Genomic DNA, 25774 nt, shown 5'->3' with positions numbered 1-25774 from the left:
AAGCAAAATTCCCGTGTCGCCGGAATCGTCGGATTAATTTCGTTTATTGCCGGTCAGTAGCAGGTTCTAGTGCCGATTTGTTCCTTATTTAGCGTGGTTTTTTTATTTGTGCTTTCCGAAACAAGTTTCAAGTGAGCGAAAAAGTGCACCCCAAACAAGTGTCAACACAAAAAGAAGAAACGAGTTTGGCTCAAATTGTGAAATTGATAAAGTTGGTTGGTGGTTGTGATACACCGTTCGGAACCGGCTAGAGCCCAGTAACGATGGCCACCCTGCCGAAGCTATCGCGCTCAATGCGGGCCCACACCGACCTGGACATCCGCCGGGAGCTCACGAACCGGCCCGAGGAACGGCCAACTCTGCAAATCTTTCGCAGCAAGGAGGCTAAAAGGTGAGTGGTTCGTGAAATAATCACTAATCCTAAATCTATATAAAAAAAGTAAAAAGTATTGACGATCTTAAAGCAGTGTTTCTCAACCGGTGAGGAATTCCCCCCCCTAGGGAGGAATTTGGTCATTCTTGGGGGGCTTGCAAAAATATTCTATGTCTGAAACATTCCTTGAAACTATCTAATCGGAAAGAATATTTCGGAAAAAACGGAATCGACGTAACACCTTATAATGTGGCCCTCTTAAACCTTGCGGTTTTGTCAACGGATCCACAGGCGTGTATCGTTCTTTTTGCGACAAGACTCCGCCTCCCGGGTCTCCTAAGTGTGAAGGTATGGCACGGGGAGACGGCACCGAATACCTATATTTACACTTAGAATTTTTTGCGTCCGCCTCGGGATTCGAACCGGCGACCTCTGGATTGTGAGTCCAGTGCGCGGTCCGATTGATCCACACAGGCAGAATATTTCAATTTTTAAAATAAAAGTCTTGATAAAAGTCCTTTGGGGTATAAAATACACTGTAACTGAAAATCGCACTTTGCTGAGTTCGTTTTCGCACCTCCCCACACGATTTTTTCAGTTCAACTATGATTTCACTTTTTTGTGTAATCGTAGTCGAACTGAAAAATTCGTATGAGAAAGTGCGAAAACGAACTCAGCAAAGTGCGATTTTCAGTTACAGTGTAGAATTTAAATTTGACAGTTGTTTTAAAAAAAAAAATAATTGAACTTAAAAATTCTCTCATCTTTAAACAATACTTAAAATTTGATTATTGTCGAAAAAACGAAGTTGACTTTATAGCTGTCGGCCACCATTGCTAGTACCAACCACTAGTTTCTTTCTTTTTTTATCTACAAGGACTTCGCCGCCCTGGGCTCCTAAGTGTATGAAAGTATGGCACGGAGCGACGGCGCCAAATACCCATATTTACACGCGCCCGCCGCGGGATTCGAACCAGCGACCTCTGGATTGTGAGTCCAGTGCGCGGTCCGATTGATCCACACGGGCGGGACAAAAAAAATAAGTTGTCTTTATAACTGTCGGCCATCGTGTCGCCAACTATTTATTGCTAGTACAGTCATCCCTCATATTCGGAACAGTTTACAGATCGGCCAATGTTCAACAAATCATTTAAAATCGATAATTGAATATAATGTTTTGCTTTTACCTTCATGTGAAAGCTTTTCTTGCAATCTTTCGATTGATGTATAGACCGGCTGTACATTTTTACGTTTAATATCAAGTTTTCAAAGAAAATTTTTCTTACGGTGTGAACAAACTTTTTTTTTCTCCAGGAGTAATTTTTTTTTTTTACAAAATAATGACTTTGCACTCTGAAACCAATAAAACTCATGCTTAGTAATGTTTTATGAATGGTCTGATAACTTTTTTGTGAAAATATCAGTTAAATTCAGGTGTTCCACAATTGTGGGAGACACAATAACATCCCACAATCATGGAACAGGCAATTTGAAGGCAGTGTTTTGGTGCTCTGGATAAAATAGTCTTGAAATGCAGTTTTTGTTTAAAAAGTATTAATTTTACTAGTGAAATAGCAAGAGAATGTCCAAATAAAGGCCCTACAAATAGCAGGGTAGACAGAAAAGTTGCATTTTGCATTTCATTGACAAATTACCACAAAAGTGTTCCGAATATGTGGGATGACTGTACCAACCAGCAACCTCTGGATAATTAGTCCCATGCGCTGTCCGATAGAGCTTTATGACGTTTCGCGTACACACACTAGCGCACCATTTGATTTTGCTGTCCGGACAAAATTTAACCTCAATTTTTTTCGTGTAAGTACACGCAATACATGCGCACGTAGATTACTCTATTGATCCACACTGGCGGAACCGAAATGAAGTAAACCAGAGTGAAAATAAACTTGAAAATAATCATACAAATATGCTATTTTCTAAAATTCAGTAATAATCTGAATCATTTCAGAAACTTCAAATATCAAAAAAAAAATAAAGGAAATTTCAACAATAATTGATATCTGAAATTTGGAAATTCTAAAAAAATATATGCAGGATTGAATAATAATTTTAAAATTAAAGTATTTATAAATTCAATAGCTAAAAAAAATTAATATTCAAAACCTGAAAAATTTCAGAAATTACAAGTCCAAATTTCAAAAGATTAGAAAATCTGAAATATAGAAAATTGAAATTACAAATTTAAAAACATAAAATTTGATAATTAAAAATTTAGGAATTTAAGAATTTAAGGATTGGTAATTTAATAATTTAGAAGTTTAAAAATTTAAGAATTTGACGGCAACATTTCAAAAGGCATCATGTACATTTTGACAATTTCTGGGTTATTGCACATTTTCAAAGTACTCCTGATAAGCTACCTCTCCGCCAAAAATTAGCAAAAGTTAGTTCAGTACAGTCTGTTCAATAATGATTTTAAATAAAGTAACATAAACAAATTTTCTGGCATCAGCAGTGCTTGTTTATATAGCCCTGTCAACCTGTCAAATAAAAAACTGCATGAAACTCGTGTCAACAAAAAAGCATCCTGAAAAAGACGCCATGTACATTTGCTGACGAAAAGCGAATCATAACAAAACTTTCCCTCCAATGACAGCAGGGTGATATAGAAATTGGTGATGTCAAAAGAAGTTATGTTATTTTTTCTTAAATATAATAACGGAAATAATGTTTTATTGAATATGGATGATCAAGTATCAATAAAAGCAACGTTTTTCATCGTTTGTTATCATTAGAACATCTTCTTGTGCTTTTATATTAAAATGGGAATTGAAAAATTATGCTCAACATTCAAATGCGTTTTTCTCAAAACACATGGTTTTTACATGATGCTATTTGAAATGTTGACGTCTAATTTAAGAATTTAAGAATAAAAAAATTAATAATCTAGTAATTTTAAAATTCAAGCATTTAAGAAAAACCTTAAATACATTTGTACTAGACTTATTTTATAATTTTCTAAATATGCTAATTTCATAATATCATAACTTCATAATTTCATAACTTCATAACATATAACGAATTTCATTAATCAATGCTCATAAGGTTTTTGATAAAAAATAATAGTTGTCCTTTATGTAAATATACTCAAACATGCTATTTTATTTTGTTATGAAAGCAAAAAACCCCGCTTAAAAAGTAAAGTTTCTAATATTTGAAATAAAAGCATCCTGTTCGATTTTTTTTTTGTTTATTCCAAAAAGTAAAAAATAATAATTACAATTCAATATATTACAAATCATTTATTATAATAAAATTCTTCAGGAAATCTGCAACCATCAGCTACAGTCATCATCGCCCTCAACATCCAGTCGGCTTCTATAAAGTGAAGTAATTAATTAGTTATTTATATTTACGCTATTTTTAATCAATCACTAAAATTACCTAGTCAATGTATCAAGTATCTTCAACATCTTTATTTAATAATCGTCATCGTCACCATCCTCATTCACCAAGGTCCAGAAGCCGAATCTCCAAGGTTCAATCTGTAATTCAAAATGCAATTGTAATTACAGATTCCAAGTATGATTAAATCAAAAGTTACCAATGCCATTCATTACAGTAAAAATCTCCAACAACTCCAATTCAATCAACGCATAAACATCATCATCAGTTAACAAGAAACCGGTCATGAAACTAAAAAGAAAGAAATAACAACAAAAATTAAACAAAAACAAGCAAACCAACAGCAACACAGCTCATCGAGCCGGCAAACACATATCTCATCCACATAGCGAATTTAGAATATTTCAATCGCAGCAACCACGGAAGTGTATTTCTACTCGAAATTTGACATTTGTAGCACCAAAAATATTCCGACTGAAATTTAGAATTTTGCGGTGGCACCTCCGGAACCACTTCCGGTGGAATTTCGATTGAAACATAGTTCGAAGATGGTCCAGGATTATCTGAAAATTTAGGAGAGGCAATTTCGTTATTTTCCGGAGGTGGTTCCGGATTGTTTTCTGAAAGAGATAAAATAATTTCACAAGAATTTGGATCGGCGGGCGGTTCCACGATGGAAACCGCCGCCATTGGTATCGAAAGGGAGTTTGAATTGTCGTCGTTTTCCGGTGGGCCCGATACCGGATCCACCGGTTTTTTAGAATTGGTCAAATCGTCATCAATCAAAATTTTGTCCTCTACCGGTGGATCCGGCATCGGAACCACCGTCAACGCCGTGTCATTTTTGTCCTCTATTTCCGAAAGGTTCCCCTCCCCTAATTTAGTCACACCCTGTAATGAAAAATTTAATTCTGCAGGCGGTTCCGGAATGGAAACCGCCGCAGTAATTTCCAAACAGATATTTTTTAGTGTATTTACCAACGGAGTTTCCGGAACCGAATCTGCCGGTTCAACGGAAGCTTCAAAACAAAAGTCAGATAAATTTTGTTCCGAAACCGGCAGATCCGGTTCCGGAATCCCCCCCGCCAAATCGTCACCCCCGTCAACCCGTCCGCCACCCGCAACCCGGTCAACGTCCTTATCGTCCATTTGCATCTCCGGCTCATCTACGGCCGCAGCGGCCTTGCGCCCGTTTCGGCGGGACATTTTTGCGCCCATTTCGATTCCTGCAAAGAGAAAGAGAGAGAGATATTAGTGAGCGTCAACACACTACAACGTCTCAAGCTAGAATGGCTGAACAGGGGGTGCGCACTTGACCTACACACCTCTCAGCTTGTTATTTTCTCGTAACTATGGCTTCCATGGTTACGTGAAGCCCTGAAGATCGTTGTTTTTCGTGGGTGGATTTTGGTTGGCTCCTACGATCGACGACAAGATCGACGACCGGGAATTTTAGAGTTTTTGGCTGTCAAATTTCAAAATAATGTTTTCAAGTGCCACAATAATAAATATTTATTAGAAAAAACACACATTGTCTCACAAGTTTAAAAATTACTGTTTGCTTTGCTAGTAACTTGAATGGACATCTAGTTTGTATAAACTGGTAAGCGGAATGAAGTATTGGACAACGCACGACATGGCCTTTGCCAAGCAGTTTTTAATACAAGTGAGAAACTTAACAGATATGTTATCTACAAGTCAGCAATCTCTGTAGAGTTCAAGCCTAAACTAATTTCAACTAGGAAGCGGAAGCAATGTTCAGCTTCTGCAGGATCAGATCCAGCCTCCGTTCGAGCTGAATCATGCGCTGCTCCAGCGGCACCATCCCGGCCGGCGTCGCGCCCTTCCGGCTCTTGGTGTGGATGATCTCCTTGGCGTACTTCATGATCTTCCCGTCCATGCGCGAGAACGACGGCAGAATGCAGCAGCCGATCGTGAGCTTAAACTGCTCCTGGCCCCGACTTCCGGGCGCCATCAGCTCGATGTGGCTTTGCGTCTCGACGTCGATGACCGACTCCGTTTCCGATGGTTTGAGCGGCTTGGGGATGTAGATGGCGTTCGACTGGTTGGGCTTGACGATCACCTGGTAGCAGGGCAGGTACTCGGGAAACAGGTGCAGGAAGTTGGAGCGGAAGATGGAGAAGATGAGGGTGGTGCTGGAAAGGGAAGGAAATTGTTTAGATGTGACTACGACTACGACGTTTGTAACACTTACAACAATCCCGTAGATTTCGCCTTGATTGCATTTTCGTACTTTGATATGACGTCCACCTTTTGCGATAGCCCAATCAGCTCAGCTTCGGCTTTGATTGCCTGCAAAATAAAAGAGTCACGTGAATTAAATTCGGATTAAATACAAAACAGGTGACACTTACGGCAGTGTCGCTCACGGCCAAACCGTTCATCAGGTTGAATATCACAATGGCTACAAAGAACAGGAACAGCAGGAAGATGATGTAGCTGAGTCCGTTGTTCTGGAACTTAATATTCGCTGCCTCAAATTCTCCTAAAATGAAACCAGTGTTAAATACTTGCTTCTAAAGGTTCAAGTTACTCGTAATACCCGTCAACATCACGGCAGTCTTGAGCAGCGCCATTTGGATGCCGCTGAAGCCGTTGAACTTTTCGTCGTCGGATTCACCTTCGGCGTCGGCACCACTGCCGTCCTTGGCGGACTTGGCGTTGTTCACGTTGAACAGCGTGTAGAAGCAGAACGCAAACGAGATCAGGATGATCGAGTACAGCACCAGGCTTTTGAGGAAGTTTTTCGAGACCGTCTTCAGCATCACCATGTGGGTGGAAATGGAGAGCACGGGCAGTGTTCCGACGAGGAGGGTGAACTCCACGGCCGAGAGGAGGATCACGATGGCGGATATGATTTGGCGCGTTTCGGACTGGAATTCTTTGAGCAGGACGGTGTAGGATAGTGCGATGAGGGTTATTTCCATCCAGTTTTCAAGCGATCGAAAGTACGTCTTGGAGTGGAGGATCATTTGGCCGAGTTCGCGGAGTAACATGTAGGTTGCGCCGAGAAGGGAGACGCATCGGAGAGTTTCCTTGAGCCAACGAGTGACGTTGTCCTGGCCGTAACAGCCAACGACGTACCCCGTGAAGGAGGCAAAGAACACCGTACAGACGAGGAGATTCACGTAAAAGTAGATGCTCAGGCGGAGCCACTTGATCAGCACGTAGCTGGAGATTACCGGATGTTTGAGGAGGTGCTTCAGATCGTTGGAGTTGGACATGTACACAATCGGCAGCATTTCGTCGATTGGCGGAGGTTGCTTCTTCTCGCTGAAGTTCTTCTTGTAGGTCGGAGGAACCAGGCAGGAAAAGTCAATACTGATCTCGTAATCATCGTCCCCGGGGCGCTTCTCGTTCGTCGTAATGCAGCTGTCCAGATAACCCTCCAGCGCGTCCGGATTCATCTCGCAGATGGGCAACTCCTTGAACATGTTCAGCGTTCCGATGTAGGCGGAACATTGCAGCAGCAACTCCACCGCCGCGTCAACCTTGTACTTCACCGCGTAGTGCAGCGCGCTGAAGCCTTTCTCATCGACCTTGTCGATCTCGACGCGACCATCTTCCAGCAAAATGTTAAAGCACTTGAAGAAGGGGCACTTGCGATTGTCCTTCTGAATGTTCATCTCCCTAATCGTTTGCGACAACAGCGGAGACGCATTGATCTGCCGAACTTGATCCTCCTTCTGGCCACACTTGGACAGCAGAAACTTGAGCAGATCCGGAAACCCTCGGTTACAGCAAGTCTCCAGCAACCTTGTAACCCCAGAGTCCCCCTCAAACACAAAGTCCTCACTCAACACCTTCTCCACGAACGACACCCGCCCCGTCAAAACCGTCTCCTCCAACAACACCCCAAAATCCCCCCTCCTAGTCACCTCATCCACCTTATCCCTGTACTGCGCCAACACCAAGTCAAACTTTCCCTCGTTCCTACTCTTGACCGCCGCCAACAAAGCGTTCAAATTCGCCTCCATCACATAAACCGGAATCGAAACCCCCGGAAACAACTCCCCAATCTGCTTCCGCAACTCCCCCCGCCGAAACGAGTCCACGTCAACCCAGCCCGCCTTCAAGCAGTACCGAACGACCTCCTCGCGCCACAACTCCGTCCCCACCTTCCGCCTGGAATCCCTCACAAAGACGCCCAACGCCGACCGGTTGTCCTCATTGGGAACGTTCACGTTGGCGCCCCGATCGATGAGCAGCTGGACGCAGCCGAACACCGCGCGCCAATTCCCGTCGTTGATCGACTCAAACAGCAGGTGCAGCGCCGTCCGTTGCTGGTACTGGACGTCCAAGCTGGATTCAGAGTGGTCGAGCAGGGCCCGGATGTTTTCGACGTCGAGCGATGCGGCCGCGTGGTGAATCGGGTAGCGGCCGTCGGCGTTTGGCTAGAAGAAAACGAAGAGATTTGATTCAGAACCTGAAGAATACAACACATTCATTGTTTTGGGAGCAATTAGAATACATAAGCATAAATCATTAAGCTATACGTTCTTAGTATACAGACACACAACTACATGTTACTTCGGGTAGGGTGGCGACCTGTTTTCAGTTTTTAAATGTAAGTTCTTATTTCGATGCGAAATATTGATTAATTAAAATAATTTATAATTCAATTCAATTCGGTTTTATTTGTGAATAATCAAGTTACAATGAGTTCATTTAGGTGCACAACAGACTTTTGGTGTTCCTTTCAGCTGTGTTTAAATCAGGGGTGCTCAAAGTTTTTGAATGGCGGGCCAAATTTTAAGCTCACATAAGCTTGCGGGCCACATGTGGGAACTTTTTTATTAAAAATAAATAAATTACGTTTTATAAGACTATAAAGTACATCTATCTGTTGGAGTTTTCGATCCTTCAGGTATTTTTAGACATTTTTGTCATTAGAAAAAAATAAAAGACAATTTTCCAACAGTTTTGTTCAAAACCATTTCTCATCAATTAGTTAAAAATTTATACAAAACCAAAACAACAAATTTATTTTCTAGCCTTTTTGCCTTCCACACTGAGGAAAGGCTATAAAATCACTCGAAAATTGAACTTCCTAAATACAACTCTGTGATATACCTTCACGTATACATATCGACAGAATCATTTTCTGAGCAAATGTCTGTGGGGATGTGTGTAGACATGATTTTCTTTCCACACGCAATTCTCAAAACTGGCTGAATCGATTTTGGCCGAGTTTGCATTTTTAATTCTATGAACAAGTTTTTTGTAGATACAAAAAAAAGCGTGATTTTTTGCATAACCTCAAAAGGCCGAGTCTTTTTGTTTGTTTTTTTTTTTGTAATTAGTGTACTTGTGTTTTCATAAAAATTTCATAGTTTTTTTTAATATTCTGAAGAGACAAAAGCTTTGACTTTTTTTTGTAAGGGCGTCATTTTATTTTTAAATGAAGTGCAAATTATAATTATAAATCGCTGTGAAAGAATTTAAACAAATTTTGTTCTACCTGAATCAGACGGCATTCACTAAGATTCGTTATCCAAATATCATGAGTTCAAATCCCGAGGTGGAAGGTTTCTAAGTGCGAAATAAGTTTGAGGCGCAGTCCATTAAAAAAAGTTGCAACATGACTATCATTTTGAAATACAACATTTTTTGTTATCTTTACAGTTTTTAAACTTTAGTCAAATTTGTTTCCAGAAATGCAGCTTTTTGACTATTATTACTATTTTCAATCACATTCAAATTTGTGAAATTGTTTCAATGAGATAGATTTTTGAACAAAATATTTATGTCGTTAAATCGGGAACAACAAACGGATAACTCATAAGTATTGTAATAACAAAAAATAAAAATTAGCATAAAAAAACTAAACCTTTTAATTTATGAAATTTAAAATCACTTTACAGATGGGCCCAAGGGCCATTTTACATGATCATTCAAAATGGGTCCGCGGGCCACAAAAAATCACCTCGCGGGCCACATTTGGCCCGCGGGCCATACTTTGGTCACCCCTGGTTTAAATCGTTATTCAATCGAAAAATTATTACTTATAACTATGGAATAGACAAGAGTAAGCAAAAGTTTTCAAAAAACTTACAAAAATAATTTATAAGAATTTGGTATTTTTGCAGAATTTTTCTTAAATCCAAAAAAATCATATTTAGATAATTTACAAACATTGGTTAGATTATTAAATGCAGTTTTTTTTTCGAAAAGATCTGAAAATTTTACAAATGTTAGGTTTTTTAACATTGAAAATCTGGATGCCCAGTAGGGTGACAATAAAAATAATCGACATCAGAGATACCCTCTGACTCGATTCCTAATGCAAAAATAAGTATCTGTGCCAATTTTGAGCCAAATCGCTTAAGGCTAAGGGGTCGCTTTTCATCGTTGAAGTTTATATGGGGAAAATCACGAAAATGTATGGGGAAAAACATTGTTTCAGTAATTTTCTGCTAGGTGGCGCAGGTCTCGCCCAAAATTGTCCAAGTGTGAGATTCTTGTAGGAAATTTAATTCCCTACAACTTTGTCGAAGGGTGCAAAACGATCCGAGTTGATCCTGATTTTTGGTGATTTTTCTAGAAAAAAATATTTTCTTATATACTTCCTATATACCCCTTGTATACTTTCAAGTATATAAGCCGATTTCTTTTCATCGCATTGCTAATAACTCATCAGGATCAACTCGAATCGTCTTGCGCCACCTGCTGCAAAAATCCTGAAGCGATGTTTTTCCCCATACATTTTTGCAATTTTCCTAATATAAACTTCAACGATGAAAAGCGACCCCTAAGCCTTAACCGATTTGGCTCAAAATTGGCACAGTTACTTGTTTTTGCCTAAAGAATCGATCCAGGGGGTATCTCTTGCGATTTTCCGAAATTTTCAATTTTTCTTGTCACCCTAATGCCCAGCTATCTTCTTTGAAAAGTAAAATTTAATTAGCTGACACTTTATAAAACTTAAATTATATAAATTTTTATTCTAAGCAAGGCCTATCTCGACAACTAATTGCTCGATTTTGTAAAAAACAATAATTAAAGAAAATTTTCTTAGCTATTCGAAAGAAATATTTCTGGTCAAAATACAGAACATCTGCCCTACCAAATTTCTATGAACTTTTCTTCAATAATCTTCTTGAACAAATTTCAAATTTAAGTGTATTACGAGAACATTCAACTTCATAGTTCATAATAAGTTGTTAATGTTAATTTTATTAGGGGAATTTTAACCCTATCAGTCATTCGCTCCCGAGTTTATAGGAATGGTCTTTCACATGTCTATCCAAAGGTTCTAAGAATGGGAAACGATCGAGAATTGAACTCCACCGATAAAAAATCAGGAACTTCACTGACAAACCGAGAAAATATTATAAATGCAGTTAAAATTGGACAAACTTTTAAATGAATTCTTTATTTATTTGTCTCAAAACATTAAAATTATTCTAAATTAATAATAATTCGGGAAAACTATGTTGGACTCAAGCTTGGCCAAATGGTTAACCTGTCCGCTTCGTAAGCGGAAGATCCTGCTATATGTACAAACAACACACCAAACCAAACCAGCTCCGGTGGCATCGCTGGCGGCGGTTGGACTCGCAATCCAAAGGTCGTCAGTTCGAACCCTGGGGTGGAAGGTACCTTGGAGTAGAAAGAGGTTTGGGTGCCCTCTCCATTCAAACCTTCGGACTCCTAGGTTCGAGTAGAAACTTGCAATAGAGAACACAAAAGACCTGGGGGTCGTGAATGTGGATGGTTTTATTTTTTGAGTACTGTCAACTAAGCGATTTACAACAAAATTTTCCTATTTTTACAATGGGATTGTTGTAGGATTGTCAATTTTGGAATAAGAAGACAACAACTTCCTTGGTTGCTGTGCACCCTTAATCAGATTCTTTAAACTTTAAAACAAGGGTCCTGATTGCTCCGAAACGACTCATTCACTCGCGACCACAAATTGAAAGCGACACAAAACTGCTCTGACCGTTTCCTATCGTTTGTCGCTTCCACACCAATCGTTACAGAAAACTCTCTCTTTGCTATCCCTCTCACTTCAATCGAGTAGTACAGCGAATGGTTCAGAGAGACCGATTACGTTATATCGCTCAGTTTATGTTATTTATGTTATCAAAAATGTTTTGCAATTTTATTGAGAACACGACATCAAATACAAATTTACGGTAAACTGTGGTAGTGCAGGCCAAAAGAGCACTGAGCTGGTATGTTGTTAGATTCTCTCCTCTCTGAACGTATTCGTGTGTGACTCGGGTCGACGGAGTATTTGTGTCGCTGGGAGAAGCGATTGAACAAGTCGCTGGCAGCATGAGTGCAGTGTTCGCTCGCGACTGGTTTCGAGCTCCAGTCGGTAAAGATTCGCTCGTCGATGAGTGAGTGATTTCTGATCTTTGAACCGAAAATCAGGACCCTTGCTTTAAAATTTATTTAAATATTTGATATTTTGCAATAGTTGTTAAGAAAACTTTCAACCATCAAACCCTTTTGAGCATTTCGATTTCAATGCCAATAACATTTGTGAAACTTCAGTGAAATTGTCTTAGGCCAATGCAAATTTAGATTCACGTTTTTGAATCTTGAAGTTTAAACGATATTTTTTTAAATATTTTTGACAAATAACAAATGTCAGAGTTTATTTTTAGTCTAATGACCACAGCCGTCCAATTAGAGTAAAGTAAATCTTTCCCAGTTCCTGAGGGGAACACCCTTGAAGAGTATCGGGGCCGGCATTTACAAAGCTGATTCAGTGGCAATTTCATTCTCAACTTAATGTTAACATGTTAAGGTTAATGTTAACATTCCATAGGTCGCCTTCCTAAGGTGTCGTGATAAGGTCCAGTTTGTGACGATAAACACTACCTTCCCTTTATTAAGCAATCGAATCCAGAAGAGAAACGATCACCAGTTGTGTTGGTCCGAATCGGGATTTGAACCCCGATCTACCGCTTACTAGGCGGGAGCGTTACCACCAGGCTACGTGGCTCGGTCCGTCCAATTACAGGAATAAAATATATAATTTCAGAGTTGGTGACTTTCATTAACACATCTAAAAATTGAGCGGATGCAAATACTAAAAAAATCAGATAAGCTAAAATTTTAGGGAAAAAACCTTTTTATGGTACTGTACATAAAAAAAATTTCATCGAAAAATCAAAAGGTTTTTTCAATAGACCCAAACATACTAAAATGATTTTAAGCAGAAAAATGCATTTTAAATTGATTTCAGCTGATTCCACTTGAACTTCTATAGCAAATTTGAAGCCCGCTGAAAAAAAAACACCCCTTTATTTTTCGTGACGATTTTGAAAAGGTGGTAAACTTTAGAAAATATTTGTACCAGCCTAATTTCTGCTTGAACAAAGGGTTTAATAATGCAATCTCCTAGCCACGTAATATTCTATCAGAGCTGATTCTGCCAAAATCCCTCTAGAACGGTGCAACTTTTCCGAAGAGAGTATGGTGCTAGCTTGCCCATAAAAAAGATACAGCGTGTTCAAAACTGGTCTAAAACGTGATTTTAGAGCAAAACACACGTTTTAGACCAGTATCGAGTAAGCTAGCGCCATACTCTCTTGGGGAAAGCTATAGAGTACTTTCCAGCAGAGCACCCGAATATGAATCCGGTTTAAGTTCAGCGTGAAAAGTCAATTTTATAATTTTCTAAATCCAAGAAAATGGTTTTGCCAATGCAATTTCCCATAGAAAATTGAATCGCTTTGCGCAAATTGAGGACTGAACCAATCGTTCCCAAACTTTGGGGAGTTGTTTAGGACCCCGAAAGGAACTGAAAAGTTTCTGTGCTAGAAAATCGATTTTGATATTGCACCCTATTGTGTCACATAAACACAAGTGCTCGAAGCTTTACGCAGGGTTACCAGATTGTTAGGTGGTAGGGCACCATCTACAAATGACGTTGCATTCCTTAAATCACCTTTGCGAATTTATTTTCCCTGGATATCGTGGGTGGTAAATTCCAAAGTTTTATTACAAAAGATCTTATAAACATAAAAAAACACGGAGCTAAACAAAATCTCTTGAGATCATACAATTTTGTTGTAGGGGATATCTCAATTCCCATTTAATTCCAATTTATAATCTTTGGTTGCATTTGAAAGTTAAATTTGACGAACCTACAGATCGATTTTTGAATAGGATGAAAAGGGTCGACATTTGAAATTTCAAATTTAAGTTAAAATTTTATATATTTCGCTTCCGACCCTATCCTAAATTTTTATCAACTCAACATTGACTTTTAGCTTCAAAAACTTCAGTGTTTGATCAACCATTAAAATGCAAAAAAAAAAAAAAGAGAAACCAGAAAAGGTGCCGATTTGGTGAAATTCGCCAAACTGGAATTATTGTCTTTTTTAGATCATAGTTCAGGCCACGAATAAGCCTCTGCTACAAGTCATTTACCACAGGTGGAATCAAATCCAATGTTGATGCATACAAATATTAACTATTTCTAGTTTACTCGCCACCCTGCATTGCTATGTAGCCAGCCACCAACACCATGCGAACCCCATCAATCGCGCGCACTGTATCACAAACAAACCCCCCAAAAAAGGCCACTCACTCACGCAATGTCCAAATTTTAATTCCCTCTTCACACTCGCTTTTATTTCTGTTCCGTGGGTCTTGAAGATCTCGGACCGTAACTGTAAACACACCATCATCATCGCCACCATACTAGTAGACGAAATATGCCAATCTAAATCACATTTTCGTTCTGCAAAGTTTCCCCTGTATAATGAATGAGGTACCTGTTGCACGTCGGCGTGATGCTTGAGGCACTCTACGATGAAGCTGGAACATCCGGCGCTCTGGCAAGCATGCTCAAACACGGATTGATTCGAGGAACTGCTATCCCGCCGGTTCGGATCGGCACCCAGGTTCAGAGCCAACTGAAAGTGCTTCAGATTGCGCTCGGCCAGGCTGGCGGCCAAGGCGTGCTAAAAATGTTGTATTATAAGAGAGTTAGAATCGTTTTTCTTCTTTTTTGTATGATGATGATGGCACACACATGATAATGTAATGAATAAACAGACGATTTATTTCGTTGCGGCTAGGGCGTGTCTCGGACTCAATTATGCACCAAGTAGCTCGTAGATGACTTGTGATCTTGGGCAGTTTGGGGGGAGTTCCGAGAGACACCCTGAGTCAGAGTCAGATTTTCTTACTTGCGGATCGGCAATGCACAGCAGCGGGAAGTTGGCTGTATTGTTGTTCATGGTGGAATCGCGGCTGGCAGAGTTCACACGAAACCTGTTATTCGCTTACTCATCACACAATTACGAAAATGTGAAGGGAACGAACCAAGTTTTTTCGACGGGGGAAGCGGAACGGCCTATACAAATTCAGACTACCCGAAAAATTTCACCGAAACCAATTATCACCCCAGACGAAAATTAATAACTCGAAACTAGAGCAGGAATAATGTCGTCCTACAGCTAAGTCCAGCAACGAAATGAATGAGTGACTGCCTTGCGAACTAATGAATGAAAGTCGTCACCGTAAGCCACTTAGTACAAGAATCGTCCAGACCACGCAGCCGCACATGTGTGTGAGGGTTATATCGCGACGATGTAGGTATATCGTAATAGCAGCGTGTTGGTTCCGTTTTTTAACGATACACTCAGCTATTGTACGTGTGTGGTGACCGCGACCACGACGACAGGTTCCAGCTTTTCGGTCATGTACACAAACCATACGCAAACCCTTATCTGGACGACGCGACGTTCGAATGTGTGCTGAGAGTGGAATGGGGAAATATGTTTATTGCTGATGTTTATCCTTTTTTCCTTTCTCTTTACACCTGCGAAGAGGAACAGGATAAATATCAGCAATAAACAATTTTTTCTCTCTCCTAAATTTTCTGTCAATATTTGAAAAGGAACGAACCTTCTTAGAACAACAGATTCCTCGAAATTGAAAGGATCGTGTACGGCACCATCCACAAATTACGTAGTTTTTCATCACAAATCATTGCACTCCTTAATAAGCACATGCATCAAACGAGGCTGAACGAGTGCTAGAAAAATCTAATTTTAAAACCAGCAGCATATATTTTTAGTTTTTGATCAATAACGAAAAACACAATTTGATCATAACGCTTGCATAGAGCGTATCCTGGGGCATAACCGTTCACCTCTCAAAACCGCCGTCCAGTTCCATGCGAAACTTATTTGGGGATACCGTCGAGAAAATTTCCCTTATCCCATCAGAAAAAGGGGAGAATCAACACTCCCTTCAATAACGCGTTTGATGGAGATTTTCCCCGAGATAAAGTCGTTGGAAAGTAATTCATGCCCCTTTCTAACCAAGTTGCTGACTGAGTATTAGTTTTGGGTGGACAACGTTGGAATAACTGGAAGTTTTGCAGAACCTGACGAAGCTGCGCAAGTTTGAACTGACAAGGGTTTACGAAACGAAGAACTTGTCCGTTCTGGACGCCGTACTGGCCATTCCATCGATAATTTATTTGCTGTGAAAAAATTACAAAATTTAAAACAAATCTAAATCAATTTCTTTTTTTTTTAATTAAATTTCAAACATTTCAAAAAACATAAAAATTTAATAATCTAAAAAAAAACCAAAAATAAAAAAAAATAAAAAAAATAAAAAATTTCAAAAAATTTTAAAATTTCAAAAAAAAAATTAAAATTTTAATTTTTTTATAAATTTAAAAATGCCAAAATTAAAAAATCTAAATTAAAAAAAACTCAGCAAAAATTTTATATTAAAAAGTTACATTTAAAAAAAAAATAAAGTTTACGAAATTGAAAAAAAACGTCATTTTTTATTTATTTTAAAAAATTTAAAATAAAAAGTTAGTAGCTCTGTCAAAAACAGAACACGCAGGGTAGTAAAAATATCAAATTATCAGCTCTCAGCAACTTGATTATCAAGCCTGATAATCATGCCCTAAATACAGCAGATCTTCTTTCGTCATTGATACTATTTTTTTTTATTATATTTTTTTTTTAATTTATTTTTTTTTATGATTTTTGAAGTTTATTTTTTATTTTTAAATTTTTGAAATATTTGTAATTTTTTGAAATTTTTGTAATTTTTGTCATTTATGTAATTTTTTTAATTTTTGTATTTTTTGTAATTTTTGTAATTTTTGTATTTTTTGTAATTTTTGTAATTTTTGTAATTTTTGTAATTTTTGAAATTTTTAAATTTTTTAAAAAAATTAATTTTTTTAAAATTTTTAAATTTCTGAAGTTTTTGAAATTTTTGATTTTTTTGTAATTTTTGTAATTTTTGAAACTATCAAATTTTAATTTTTTTGGAATTTTTTGAAATTTTTAAAAATTTTAATGTTTTTGAAATTTTGAATTTCTTTAATTTTTTATTTTTTTTTAAATTTTTGAAATCTTCAATATTTTTAAATTTTGGAATTTTTTGAAATTTTTGAAATTTTAATGTACCACATTCTTAAAATAAAGCAGAACAACTGTTTTCAATGTTATCATACATTTATTTCATACATGGCAAAAATGGAAATAAAATACATTTCATTCATAATAACTAATCTCCAGTCTGCAACCAAAGGCCTCTCCGTCAGTATCGTCCAGTCCAGTCCAGAAATTCGGCATCTGAAATGGCAAAACGATACATTTGTAATTATTTGTAATAAATTATTTGTTAACGATCTCAAAACTTACTTTACTAATCCATCCAATATTCATCGCATTTAATCATCATTATCATCATCGTCATCAATCGTCATCATCGTCATCAATCGTCATCATCGTCATCAATCGTCATCTGTAATTGCTAAAAACGCTCCTAACAAGAAACAGCTCATGAAACGAGAAAAAACATTAAACAATTCAAACAAAAACAAGCAAACAAATAACCGCGCAACACATCGACCCACAAAACAAATGGCGCAACCACATCGAAAATTTTGAATACCGCAATCGCAGCAACCAGGGCAAAGAATTCGTACGAGAATTTTGACAGGTGTAACACCAAAAATATTTTATTTGTTTTGAATTTAGAATGGGAAGTTCCGGAACAGATTCTGGGAAATCTTTTACTGGAATCGAGTACTGTTTTGGAATAGAGGATTCCAAAACGGTATACTCTTGAACCTGGGCTTCATCTGAAAAACGGACATTTTTTTTAGAATTTGAAAATACCTTTAAATTTGGTTGTTCCGGAACTTCCTCCAAACAAATTTTGCGAACGTAACGTTCTGGCGGTTCCAGGATGGAAGCCGTTGGTTCCGAACATTCAACTGAATCGATTACCGTAGATTCCTCAACCGGATCCACCGGTCTTTCGGAATTAACCAAAGGATCGTCATTTAAATTTTGTTCCGTGACCGATGGATCCGGTATCGGAACTACGGTAATCTCATCGATTTGGCCCTCGATTCCCCCTGAAATAGACAAATCATTCAAAGTAGAATTTTGATCTGCGGGCGGTTCCGGAATCGGAACCGCCGTAGCATTGTCCAAAGAGTTATTTAATGAATAAGGAATTTCAATTACCACCGGGGCTTCCGGAACCGGATCCGCCGGTTCATCGGAATGGTCAAAACAAGAGTCAGTTAAATTTTGTTCCAGAACCGGCGGATCCGGTTCCGGAATTTCCCCCGCCGAGTCATTTCCCCCGTCAACCCGTTCGCCACCCGCAACCCGGTCAACGTCAGCTTCGTCCGTACGCGGAGTGGCCAACTCCTCGGCCGTACCGGCCTCTTCCGCGGCCGCAGCGGCCTTCCGCCCTTTACGGCGAGACATTTTCGCACCCATTTCTCCGGCTATCTGAAATGAGAAAGAGAGAGAAATATTAGTAAGTGCGTCTAACCTCACCAACGTCCCAAGCGGGTATGACTGAACAGGGGGTCTGCACTTGACCTACACACCTTTCAGACTGTTATTTTCTCGTAACTATGGCTACCATGGTTACGCGAGTCGTCCTTGGTGATCGTTGTCGGCTCCTGCGATCAACGAGAAAAAAAAAAATGGTTTGGGTGGCTGTCAAAAATTGACTGCTGGAATAAAGTTTTATTTTGAATCTAAACGAATTGTAGTTTCATCAAATTCCGATCCAAGTCTAACATCCTAACAACTACTCCCGTTTTCTCTCTCCCCTTCCACAGTGGCGTCTCCTGGAAGGAGCTCAAGCTGTTCATCGTCCAGCGCCTTCCCCCCACCGAAGCGTCCGTGCTCACGAACAAGCTGCGCGACCTGCACAACCACTGCCGGGAGATGCTGGGCGCCGAGGAGAACGCCACCCTGGTCGACGAAGCGGCCATCTTTGTGCTGCGCCTCTTCCTGGACCAGCGGATCGTCATGCTGAAGCACACGTCCCGGCTGAAGAAGATGTTTGGGGGGCAGGTGCCGAACGCCCTCATCAACAAGATGTGCCAGCTGGTGGGGGGAGAAATGAGCGCACTGTTGACGGCGGACTGCCGGCAGTATTTGGAGGAGAAGGAACGAGGGGATGGTGGTGACGAGACGGAATCGCTGTGGGGAGGACACATCAAGTGCGCGCTGCCGGACGGGATTGGGGGGGATTTTGGACTGTTGACGGATTTGGCGCCGGCGCAACCTACCGATAGCAAGGCGGCGGTCAAGTTTTCGATGAAGTACGATGGGAAGAAGGAGCAGGAGCAGAGGAAGGGGGTGGAGTTGGGACAGCCGGGGCCAAGTTCTTCGTCTTCTTCTTCGAGTGAGAAGTACACGCGGGCTTGGCTGGCGAAGCAGATGACGCCGGAGTTGATTGACAATCTGGTGGAGTTGTTGAAGTCCTCGAAGAGCAACGACGAGCTGCAGAACGATTTGGTTGATTTTCTTGGGTTTGAGAAGTTGGAGCTGATTGGGGAGGTGCTGCAGAACCGGAAGCACATCATCGAACGGGTGAAGGCGATTGCGCAGATCAGCGTGTTCAAGGAGAAAGCGGTGAAGAAGTTGGAATCGATGCAGCACGCGCCGGCTTATCTGATGCCGGTCATGATCCAGTCCGAGTCGGAGCGGCAACTGCGCAAGCAGGTCAACAAGGAGGAGAAGAAGTTGAAAAAGTTCCTCAACACGGTCGGAGGGGTGGAAGACGAAGTGGAAGAGCTGGACCCGGTCAAGATGAGGCTGAACTACCAGCAGAGTTTGCTGATTGCAGCCCAGATGGCACCACTGTTGGATGATGATCGGCCGCCGAGAACGATGGCACCGCGAGCCCCCAAACCGATCAAGTATCCGTACGTGTTCGATTCGTACAGCGAGGCCAAAGCGCACGTCGGGTTTATCGCCGGTGGCAAGCTGCTTCTGCCGGATAACGTCGAGCGGAACGATACCAAAATGTACGAAGAGGTGAAGATTCCCGCGGCGGAACCGCCCACCCTGACGATCGGCAACAATCGCATCAAAGTCGAAGAACTGGACGAAATTGGCCAGATTGCGTTCAAGGGCTGCAAGGAACTGAACCGCATCCAAAGCATCGTGTACGAGGCGGCCTACCACAGCAACGAGAACCTGCTGGTGTGCGCTCCGACCGGTGCCGGTAAGACGAACGTGGCCATGCTGACCATCGTCAACACCATCCGTCAATTCGTCGACCAGGGCGTCATCCATCGCGACCAGTTCAAGGTTGTGTACGTGGCCCCGATGAAGGCGCTGGCCGCCGAAATGACCGCCAACTTTGGCAAACGCCTCCAGCCGCTAGGCCTGTCCGTGCGGGAACTCACAGGTGATATGCAACTAACGAAAACCGAACTCCAGCAGACGCAGATGATCGTCACGACGCCGGAAAAGTGGGACGTTGTGACGCGGAAGGGCGCCGGAGATGTGGCCTTCATCAGCCTCGTGAAGCTGCTCATCATCGACGAGGTTCATCTGCTGCACGGAGAACGTGGTCCGGTCGTGGAAGCGCTCGTCGCACGAACACTCCGCCTCGTCGAGTCCTCCCAGAGCATGATCCGCATCGTCGGTCTCTCCGCCACCCTTCCCAATTACATCGACGTCGCCCGGTTCCTCCGCGTCAACCCGATGAAGGGCCTGTTCTTCTTCGACTCACGCTTCCGACCAGTCCCACTCAGCTCAAACTTTATCGGCGTCAAGTCCCTCAAAGCGCTGCAGCAACTCTCCGACATGGACAACATCTGCTACGATCGGTGCATCGACATGGTCCGCCAGGGTCACCAGGTTATGGTGTTTGTGCACGCCCGAAACGCAACCGTCCGGACGGCCACCATCATCAAGGAGTTTGCCCAGCAAAAGGGCCACAGCCAGCTGCTGCTTCCGGACAGCAACCCGGAGTACGGAAACGCGATCAAGGCAATGTCCAAGAGCCGGAACAAACAGCTGGTGGAGCTGTTCCAGAACGGGTTGGCGATGCACCACGCCGGTATGCTGCGTCAAGATCGGAACCTGGTCGAGAAGTACTTTAGCGATGGGATCATCAAGGTGCTGGTCTGTACGGCAACGCTCGCCTGGGGTGTCAACTTGCCCGCGCACGCCGTCATCATCAAGGGAACGGAAATCTACGACTCGAAGCACGGTACGTTCGTAGATTTAGGTATTTTGGACGTGCTGCAGATCTTTGGCCGCGCGGGTCGACCGCAGTTCGACAAGAGCGGCGTTGGAACGATCATCACGACGCACGATAAGCTGAACCATTACCTGTCACTGCTGACCAATCAGTTCCCGATCGAGTCGAACTTTATCCAGTGCTTGGTGGACAATTTGAACGCCGAGGTGACGCTGGGCACGATCAGCAACATTGACGAGGCGATCGAGTGGTTGAGCTACACGTATCTTTTCGTCCGGATGCGGATGAACCCGCAGTGTTACGGACTGAACTACGACGACCTGAACGAGGATCCCACGCTGGAGCGAAAGCGACGACAGCTGATCAACACGGCTGCGATGGCGCTGGACAAGGCGCGGATGGTGCGGTACAACGAGCGAACCGGCGACATGAACGTGACGGATTTGGGCCGGACGGCGTCCCATTTCTACATCAAGTACGACACGGTTGAGGTGTTCAACGAGCTGCTGAAGCCGATCATGAACGAGGCGGACATTCTGGCGATGATGTCGAACGCGCAGGAGTTTGAGCAGCTGAAGGTGCGGGACGACGAGATGGATGAGCTGGACGAGCTGACGAGGGTGTGCTGTGAGGTGCCGGTTCGTGGGGGTAGCGAGAACATCCACGGCAAGGTCAACATTCTGATGCAGACGTACCTGTCGAAGGGGTTCGTGCGATCGTTCTCGCTGATCTCGGACATGTCGTACATTACGCAGAATGCGGTTAGGATAGCGAGGGCGTTGTTTACGATCGTGCTGAGGCAGAACAATCCGATCCTCTCGGGGAGGATGCTGAACGTGAGTAAGATGTTCGAGAAGCAGATGTGGGAGTTTATGACGCCGATGTACCAGTTTCCGATTCTGCCGTTTGACGTGGTCGAGAAGATTGAGCGGCGAGGGTTGAGCATTGCGGCGTTGCGAGATATGGACGTGAAGGAGATCGGTGACATGTTGAGGAATCAACGGCAAGCCACGCTGGTGAAGCGCTGTGCGGAGGAGTTCCCGCTGTTGGAGATTGAAGCGACGCTTCAGCCGATCACGCGGACGGTGCTGAGGATCAGGGTCTTCATAACGCCCTCGTTCAAGTGGAATGATCGCGTGCACGGTAAAACCGCCGAGTCGTTCTGGATCTGGATCGAAGATCCGGAGAGCAACTTCATCTACCACTCGGAGTACTTCCAGATGACCAAGAAGCAAACCATGCGACAAGAGGTACAGGAACTGGTCATGACGATCCCGTTGAAAGATCCGCTACCACCGCAGTATTACATCCGAGCGACCAGCGACACCTGGCTGGGAAGTTCCAACCTGGTTCCTCTCTCGTTCAAGCATCTGATCCTGCCGGAAGTCCACCCGCCTCACACGGAACTACTCCCGCTACAACCACTCCCGGTGACCGTACTGAACAACCGCAAGTTCGAAGCCCTCTACAAATTCACCCACTTCAACCCGATCCAAACGCAAATCTTCCACTGTCTCTACCACACCGACAACAACGTCCTGCTCGGCGCCCCAACCGGTTCCGGCAAAACGATCGCCGCCGAGATCGCCATGTTCCGCGTGTTCAACACGCTCCCCAAGGGCAAGGTCGTCTACATCGCCCCCCTCAAAGCTCTCGTCAAGGAGCGCATCGACGACTGGAAGCACCGGCTGGAGAAGCGCCTCGGCAAGCGGGTGGTCGAGCTGACGGGCGACGTAACGCCCGACATCAGGGCGATCCGCGAGTCCCACGTGATCGTGACGACGCCGGAAAAGTGGGACGGCATCAGCCGGTCGTGGCAGACGCGTGACTACGTGCGGGACGTGGCGTTGATCGTGATCGACGAGATCCACCTGCTGGGCGAGGATCGCGGACCGGTGCTGGAGGTGATCGTGTCGCGGACGAACTTTATCGCGTCGCACACGGAGCGGACGCTGCGGATCGTGGGGCTGTCGACGGCGTTGGCGAACGCGCGGGATTTGGCGAATTGGTTGGGGATTGGGATGATGGGGTTGTATAACTTTAAGCCGTCGGTGCGGCCGGTGCCGCTGTCGGTGCACATTCAGGGCTTCCCGGGGAAGCACTACTGCCCGCGGATGGCGACGATGAATAGGCCGGCGTTCCAGGCGATTCGGCAGTACTCGCCGTGCACGCCGGCGTTGATTTTTGTGGCGTCGCGTAAGCAAACTCGCATTACGGCACTGGACTTGATCGCGTTTTTGGCGGGGGAGGACAATCCGAAGCAGTTTTTGCACATTCCGGAGCAGGAAATGGACCAGATTTTGATGAACATTAAGGATAACAACTTGAAGTTGACGCTGGCGTTTGGGATTGGGATTCATCACGCGGGGTTGCAAGAGCGGGACAGGAAAACGGCTGAGGAGTTGTTTTTGCACCGGAAGATCCAGGTGTTGATCGCGACGGCCACGCTGGCTTGGGGTGTCAACTTGCCGGCGCACTTGGTGATCATCAAGGGAACGGAGTTTTTCGACGGCAAGTTAAAGCGCTACGTCGACATGCCCATTACGGACGTGCTGCAGATGATGGGTCGGGCTGGACGGCCTCAGTTTGGCAACGAGGGCATCGCGTGTGTATTTGTGCACGACGTGAAGAAGAACTTTTACAAGAAGTTCCTGTACGATCCGTTCCCGGTGGAGTCGAGCCTGCTGGAGGTGCTGCCGGACCACGTGAACGCGGAAATCGTAGCTGGAACGGTGCAGACCAAACAGGGCGTGCTGGATTACCTCACGTGGACGTACTTCTTCCGACGGTTGCTCCGAAATCCGGCCTATTACGAGTTGGAGGACATTGAGCAGACGCAGGTCAACCACTTCTTGTCGACGCTGGTTCAGCGAACGCTGGACACGCTGGTTCGGGCCGGGTGTGTGGAAATCGCCGACGACGAGCGGGGACTGCTGCCGACTTCGATGGGTCGGATCTCGTCGTACTACTACATGTCCCACCAGAGTATGCGGCTGTACGCGGACACGCTGCGCCACGACATGAGCTTCGTGGAGGTGCTGCGGGCCATGGTTGAGGCGTGGGAGTTTGAGCAGCACCCGGTGCGGCACCACGAGGACGTTTACAATACGTGAGTTGTCACTCTTCAAGATTGCTTGAAGATTCTTAAATCCATTAATTTTTCAGCGAACTCGCCAAACTGTGCCCGATCAAGATCGACCTGCTGACGGTGGACAACCCGCACACAAAGGTGTTCCTGTTAATGCAGGCGCACATGTCGCGACTTCCGTTGCCCAACTCGGACTACGGCACCGACACCAAGTCGGTGATGGACCAGTCCATCCGTATCATTCAGGTTTGTAAAGGTTGTTCATACACTCGATCTTCGGTAATTTATTGTCTTATTTCCATCAGGCCATGATCGACATTACGGCGGAACGCGGCTGGCTGGCGACCACCCTGCGCACCCAGCAGCTGATGCAGTGCATCATCCAGGCCCGCTGGATCGACGATCCGGTCGTGCTGACGCTGCCCCACGTTGAACCGCACAATGCGCACGTGTTCAACCACGTCAAGTTGGAGTAAGTCGATGAACATTCAAACCCCTCTTAAAACCCATTCTAAAAACAATCGTCATTCCAGCTTCCCCATCCTGACCCTGCCCGCGCTCAAGGAAAAGTGCAACCGCAAGTACGAGAACCTCGCCGGCCCGCTGCGCCAAGAGTTCGAAGAGCCGGAGATCGAGCAAATCTACAAGGTCCTGTGCGCGCTTCCCTCGATCAACGTGCAGCTCTCGATCCGCGGTCCCCACGGAGACGACGCGAACGCGGACCGACCCGTGGCGCAGCCCCAGCACCGCGAAACCTGGCTGGAGCTGTACGCCGGCCAGGAGTACGTCCTCAACGTGCAGCTCATCCGGCTGGGCAGCCTCGAGTCGCTCAGCATTCACTGCCCCAAGTACTCCAAGGGCAAGGACGAAGGCTGGTTCCTGACGTTGGGTCACCAGGCCGAGGGCGAACTGCTGGCCATGAAGCGGTGCGTGTACCGGAGTAACAAGAGCACCCACCAGCTGTGCTTCTACGCGCCGCCGCAGTTGGGTAAGCGACATCTATCAACTCTCTCAAATAAGTTTTAATAATAATCTTATCTCTTAAAAAATAAACAGGTCGCCGAATCTACACCGTCTACCTGATGTCGGACGGGTACATCGGGCTGGACCAGCAGTACGACATCAACCTGGAGGTGGTGGAACCGCCCAGGCAGGAAGAGCAACCATCGCAACCCGTTGACGGATACGCCGATTACTACGCGTTCGCCAAGGATAAACTGTGAACGAACGTCGGTGGATACTAATCTTATGAAACAAAACAAAACATAGCCAAGCTTTCTCTAACAAATTATTTGCAAGCAGAAAAGAAACAAAAAAATCAAACGTAATAAACTGAACAATGTGATTTGTTATGCCCCTCATTTGGTGCACAGTAGGTCAAGAGTACTATCAAGTATAAGCAGGTTCCTTAAACCGATTTTCAAAATAAATGAAGGATTATTTATTAA

General features: G+C 43.5%; 3 protein-coding genes across 3 annotated transcripts; 1 reads left to right on the top strand and 2 right to left on the bottom strand.

The window, feature by feature from the left end:
* Nucleotides 1–33: 33 nt before the first annotated feature.
* Nucleotides 34–25774, top strand: LOC120412946 (activating signal cointegrator 1 complex subunit 3). Its single transcript, XM_039573585.2, has 6 exons — nucleotides 34–391; nucleotides 18855–24347; nucleotides 24404–24572; nucleotides 24632–24798; nucleotides 24860–25314; nucleotides 25383–25774. The coding sequence occupies exons 1-6, from the start codon at nucleotides 264–266 to the stop codon at nucleotides 25547–25549; spliced, it is 6579 nt and encodes a 2192-aa protein (XP_039429519.1). The 5' UTR covers nucleotides 34–263; the 3' UTR covers nucleotides 25550–25774.
* Nucleotides 5226–15245, bottom strand: LOC120412947 (transient receptor potential cation channel protein painless). Its single transcript, XM_039573586.2, has 6 exons — nucleotides 14917–15245; nucleotides 14500–14688; nucleotides 6303–8154; nucleotides 6115–6245; nucleotides 5955–6052; nucleotides 5226–5895 (listed from the first exon to the last, which is right to left on the bottom strand). The coding sequence occupies exons 1-6, from the start codon at nucleotides 14965–14967 to the stop codon at nucleotides 5478–5480; spliced, it is 2739 nt and encodes a 912-aa protein (XP_039429520.1). The 5' UTR covers nucleotides 14968–15245; the 3' UTR covers nucleotides 5226–5477.
* On the bottom strand, nucleotides 17246–18712 carry LOC128093619 (uncharacterized). Its single transcript, XM_052711140.1, has 2 exons — nucleotides 17410–18712; nucleotides 17246–17340 (listed from the first exon to the last, which is right to left on the bottom strand). The coding sequence occupies exon 1, from the start codon at nucleotides 18502–18504 to the stop codon at nucleotides 17578–17580; it is 927 nt and encodes a 308-aa protein (XP_052567100.1). The 5' UTR covers nucleotides 18505–18712; the 3' UTR covers nucleotides 17246–17340; nucleotides 17410–17577.

This window comes from Culex pipiens, chromosome 3 (genome assembly GCF_016801865.2).
Source record: "Culex pipiens pallens isolate TS chromosome 3, TS_CPP_V2, whole genome shotgun sequence".
Classification (NCBI taxonomy): Eukaryota; Metazoa; Arthropoda; class Insecta; order Diptera; family Culicidae; genus Culex; species Culex pipiens.
The sequence above is the reverse complement of the archived record's forward strand: the minus strand, read 5'-3'. Positions and strand labels throughout refer to the sequence as shown.

Excerpts from the sequence above, each read along its gene's own strand:
- LOC120412946 (XM_039573585.2), top strand. The coding sequence starts at position 264 with ATGGCCACCCTGCCGAAGCTATCGCGCTCAATGCGGGCCCACACCGAC. Across the intron at positions 24,799-24,859 it reads TTCAACCACGTCAAGTTGGA|CTTCCCCATCCTGACCCTGC; the intron begins GTAAGTCGATGA and ends TCGTCATTCCAG. Across the intron at positions 25,315-25,382 it reads CTACGCGCCGCCGCAGTTGG|GTCGCCGAATCTACACCGTC; the intron begins GTAAGCGACATC and ends AAAAATAAACAG.
- LOC120412947 (XM_039573586.2), bottom strand. The coding sequence starts at position 14,967 with ATGAACAACAATACAGCCAACTTCCCGCTGCTGTGCATTGCCGATCCG. Across the intron at positions 6,246-6,302 it reads GACTGCCGTGATGTTGACGG|GAGAATTTGAGGCAGCGAAT; the intron begins GTATTACGAGTA and ends GTTTCATTTTAG. Across the intron at positions 6,053-6,114 it reads TGGCCGTGAGCGACACTGCC|GCAATCAAAGCCGAAGCTGA; the intron begins GTAAGTGTCACC and ends TTTATTTTGCAG.
- LOC128093619 (XM_052711140.1), bottom strand. The coding sequence starts at position 18,504 with ATGGGTGCGAAAATGTCTCGCCGTAAAGGGCGGAAGGCCGCTGCGGCC.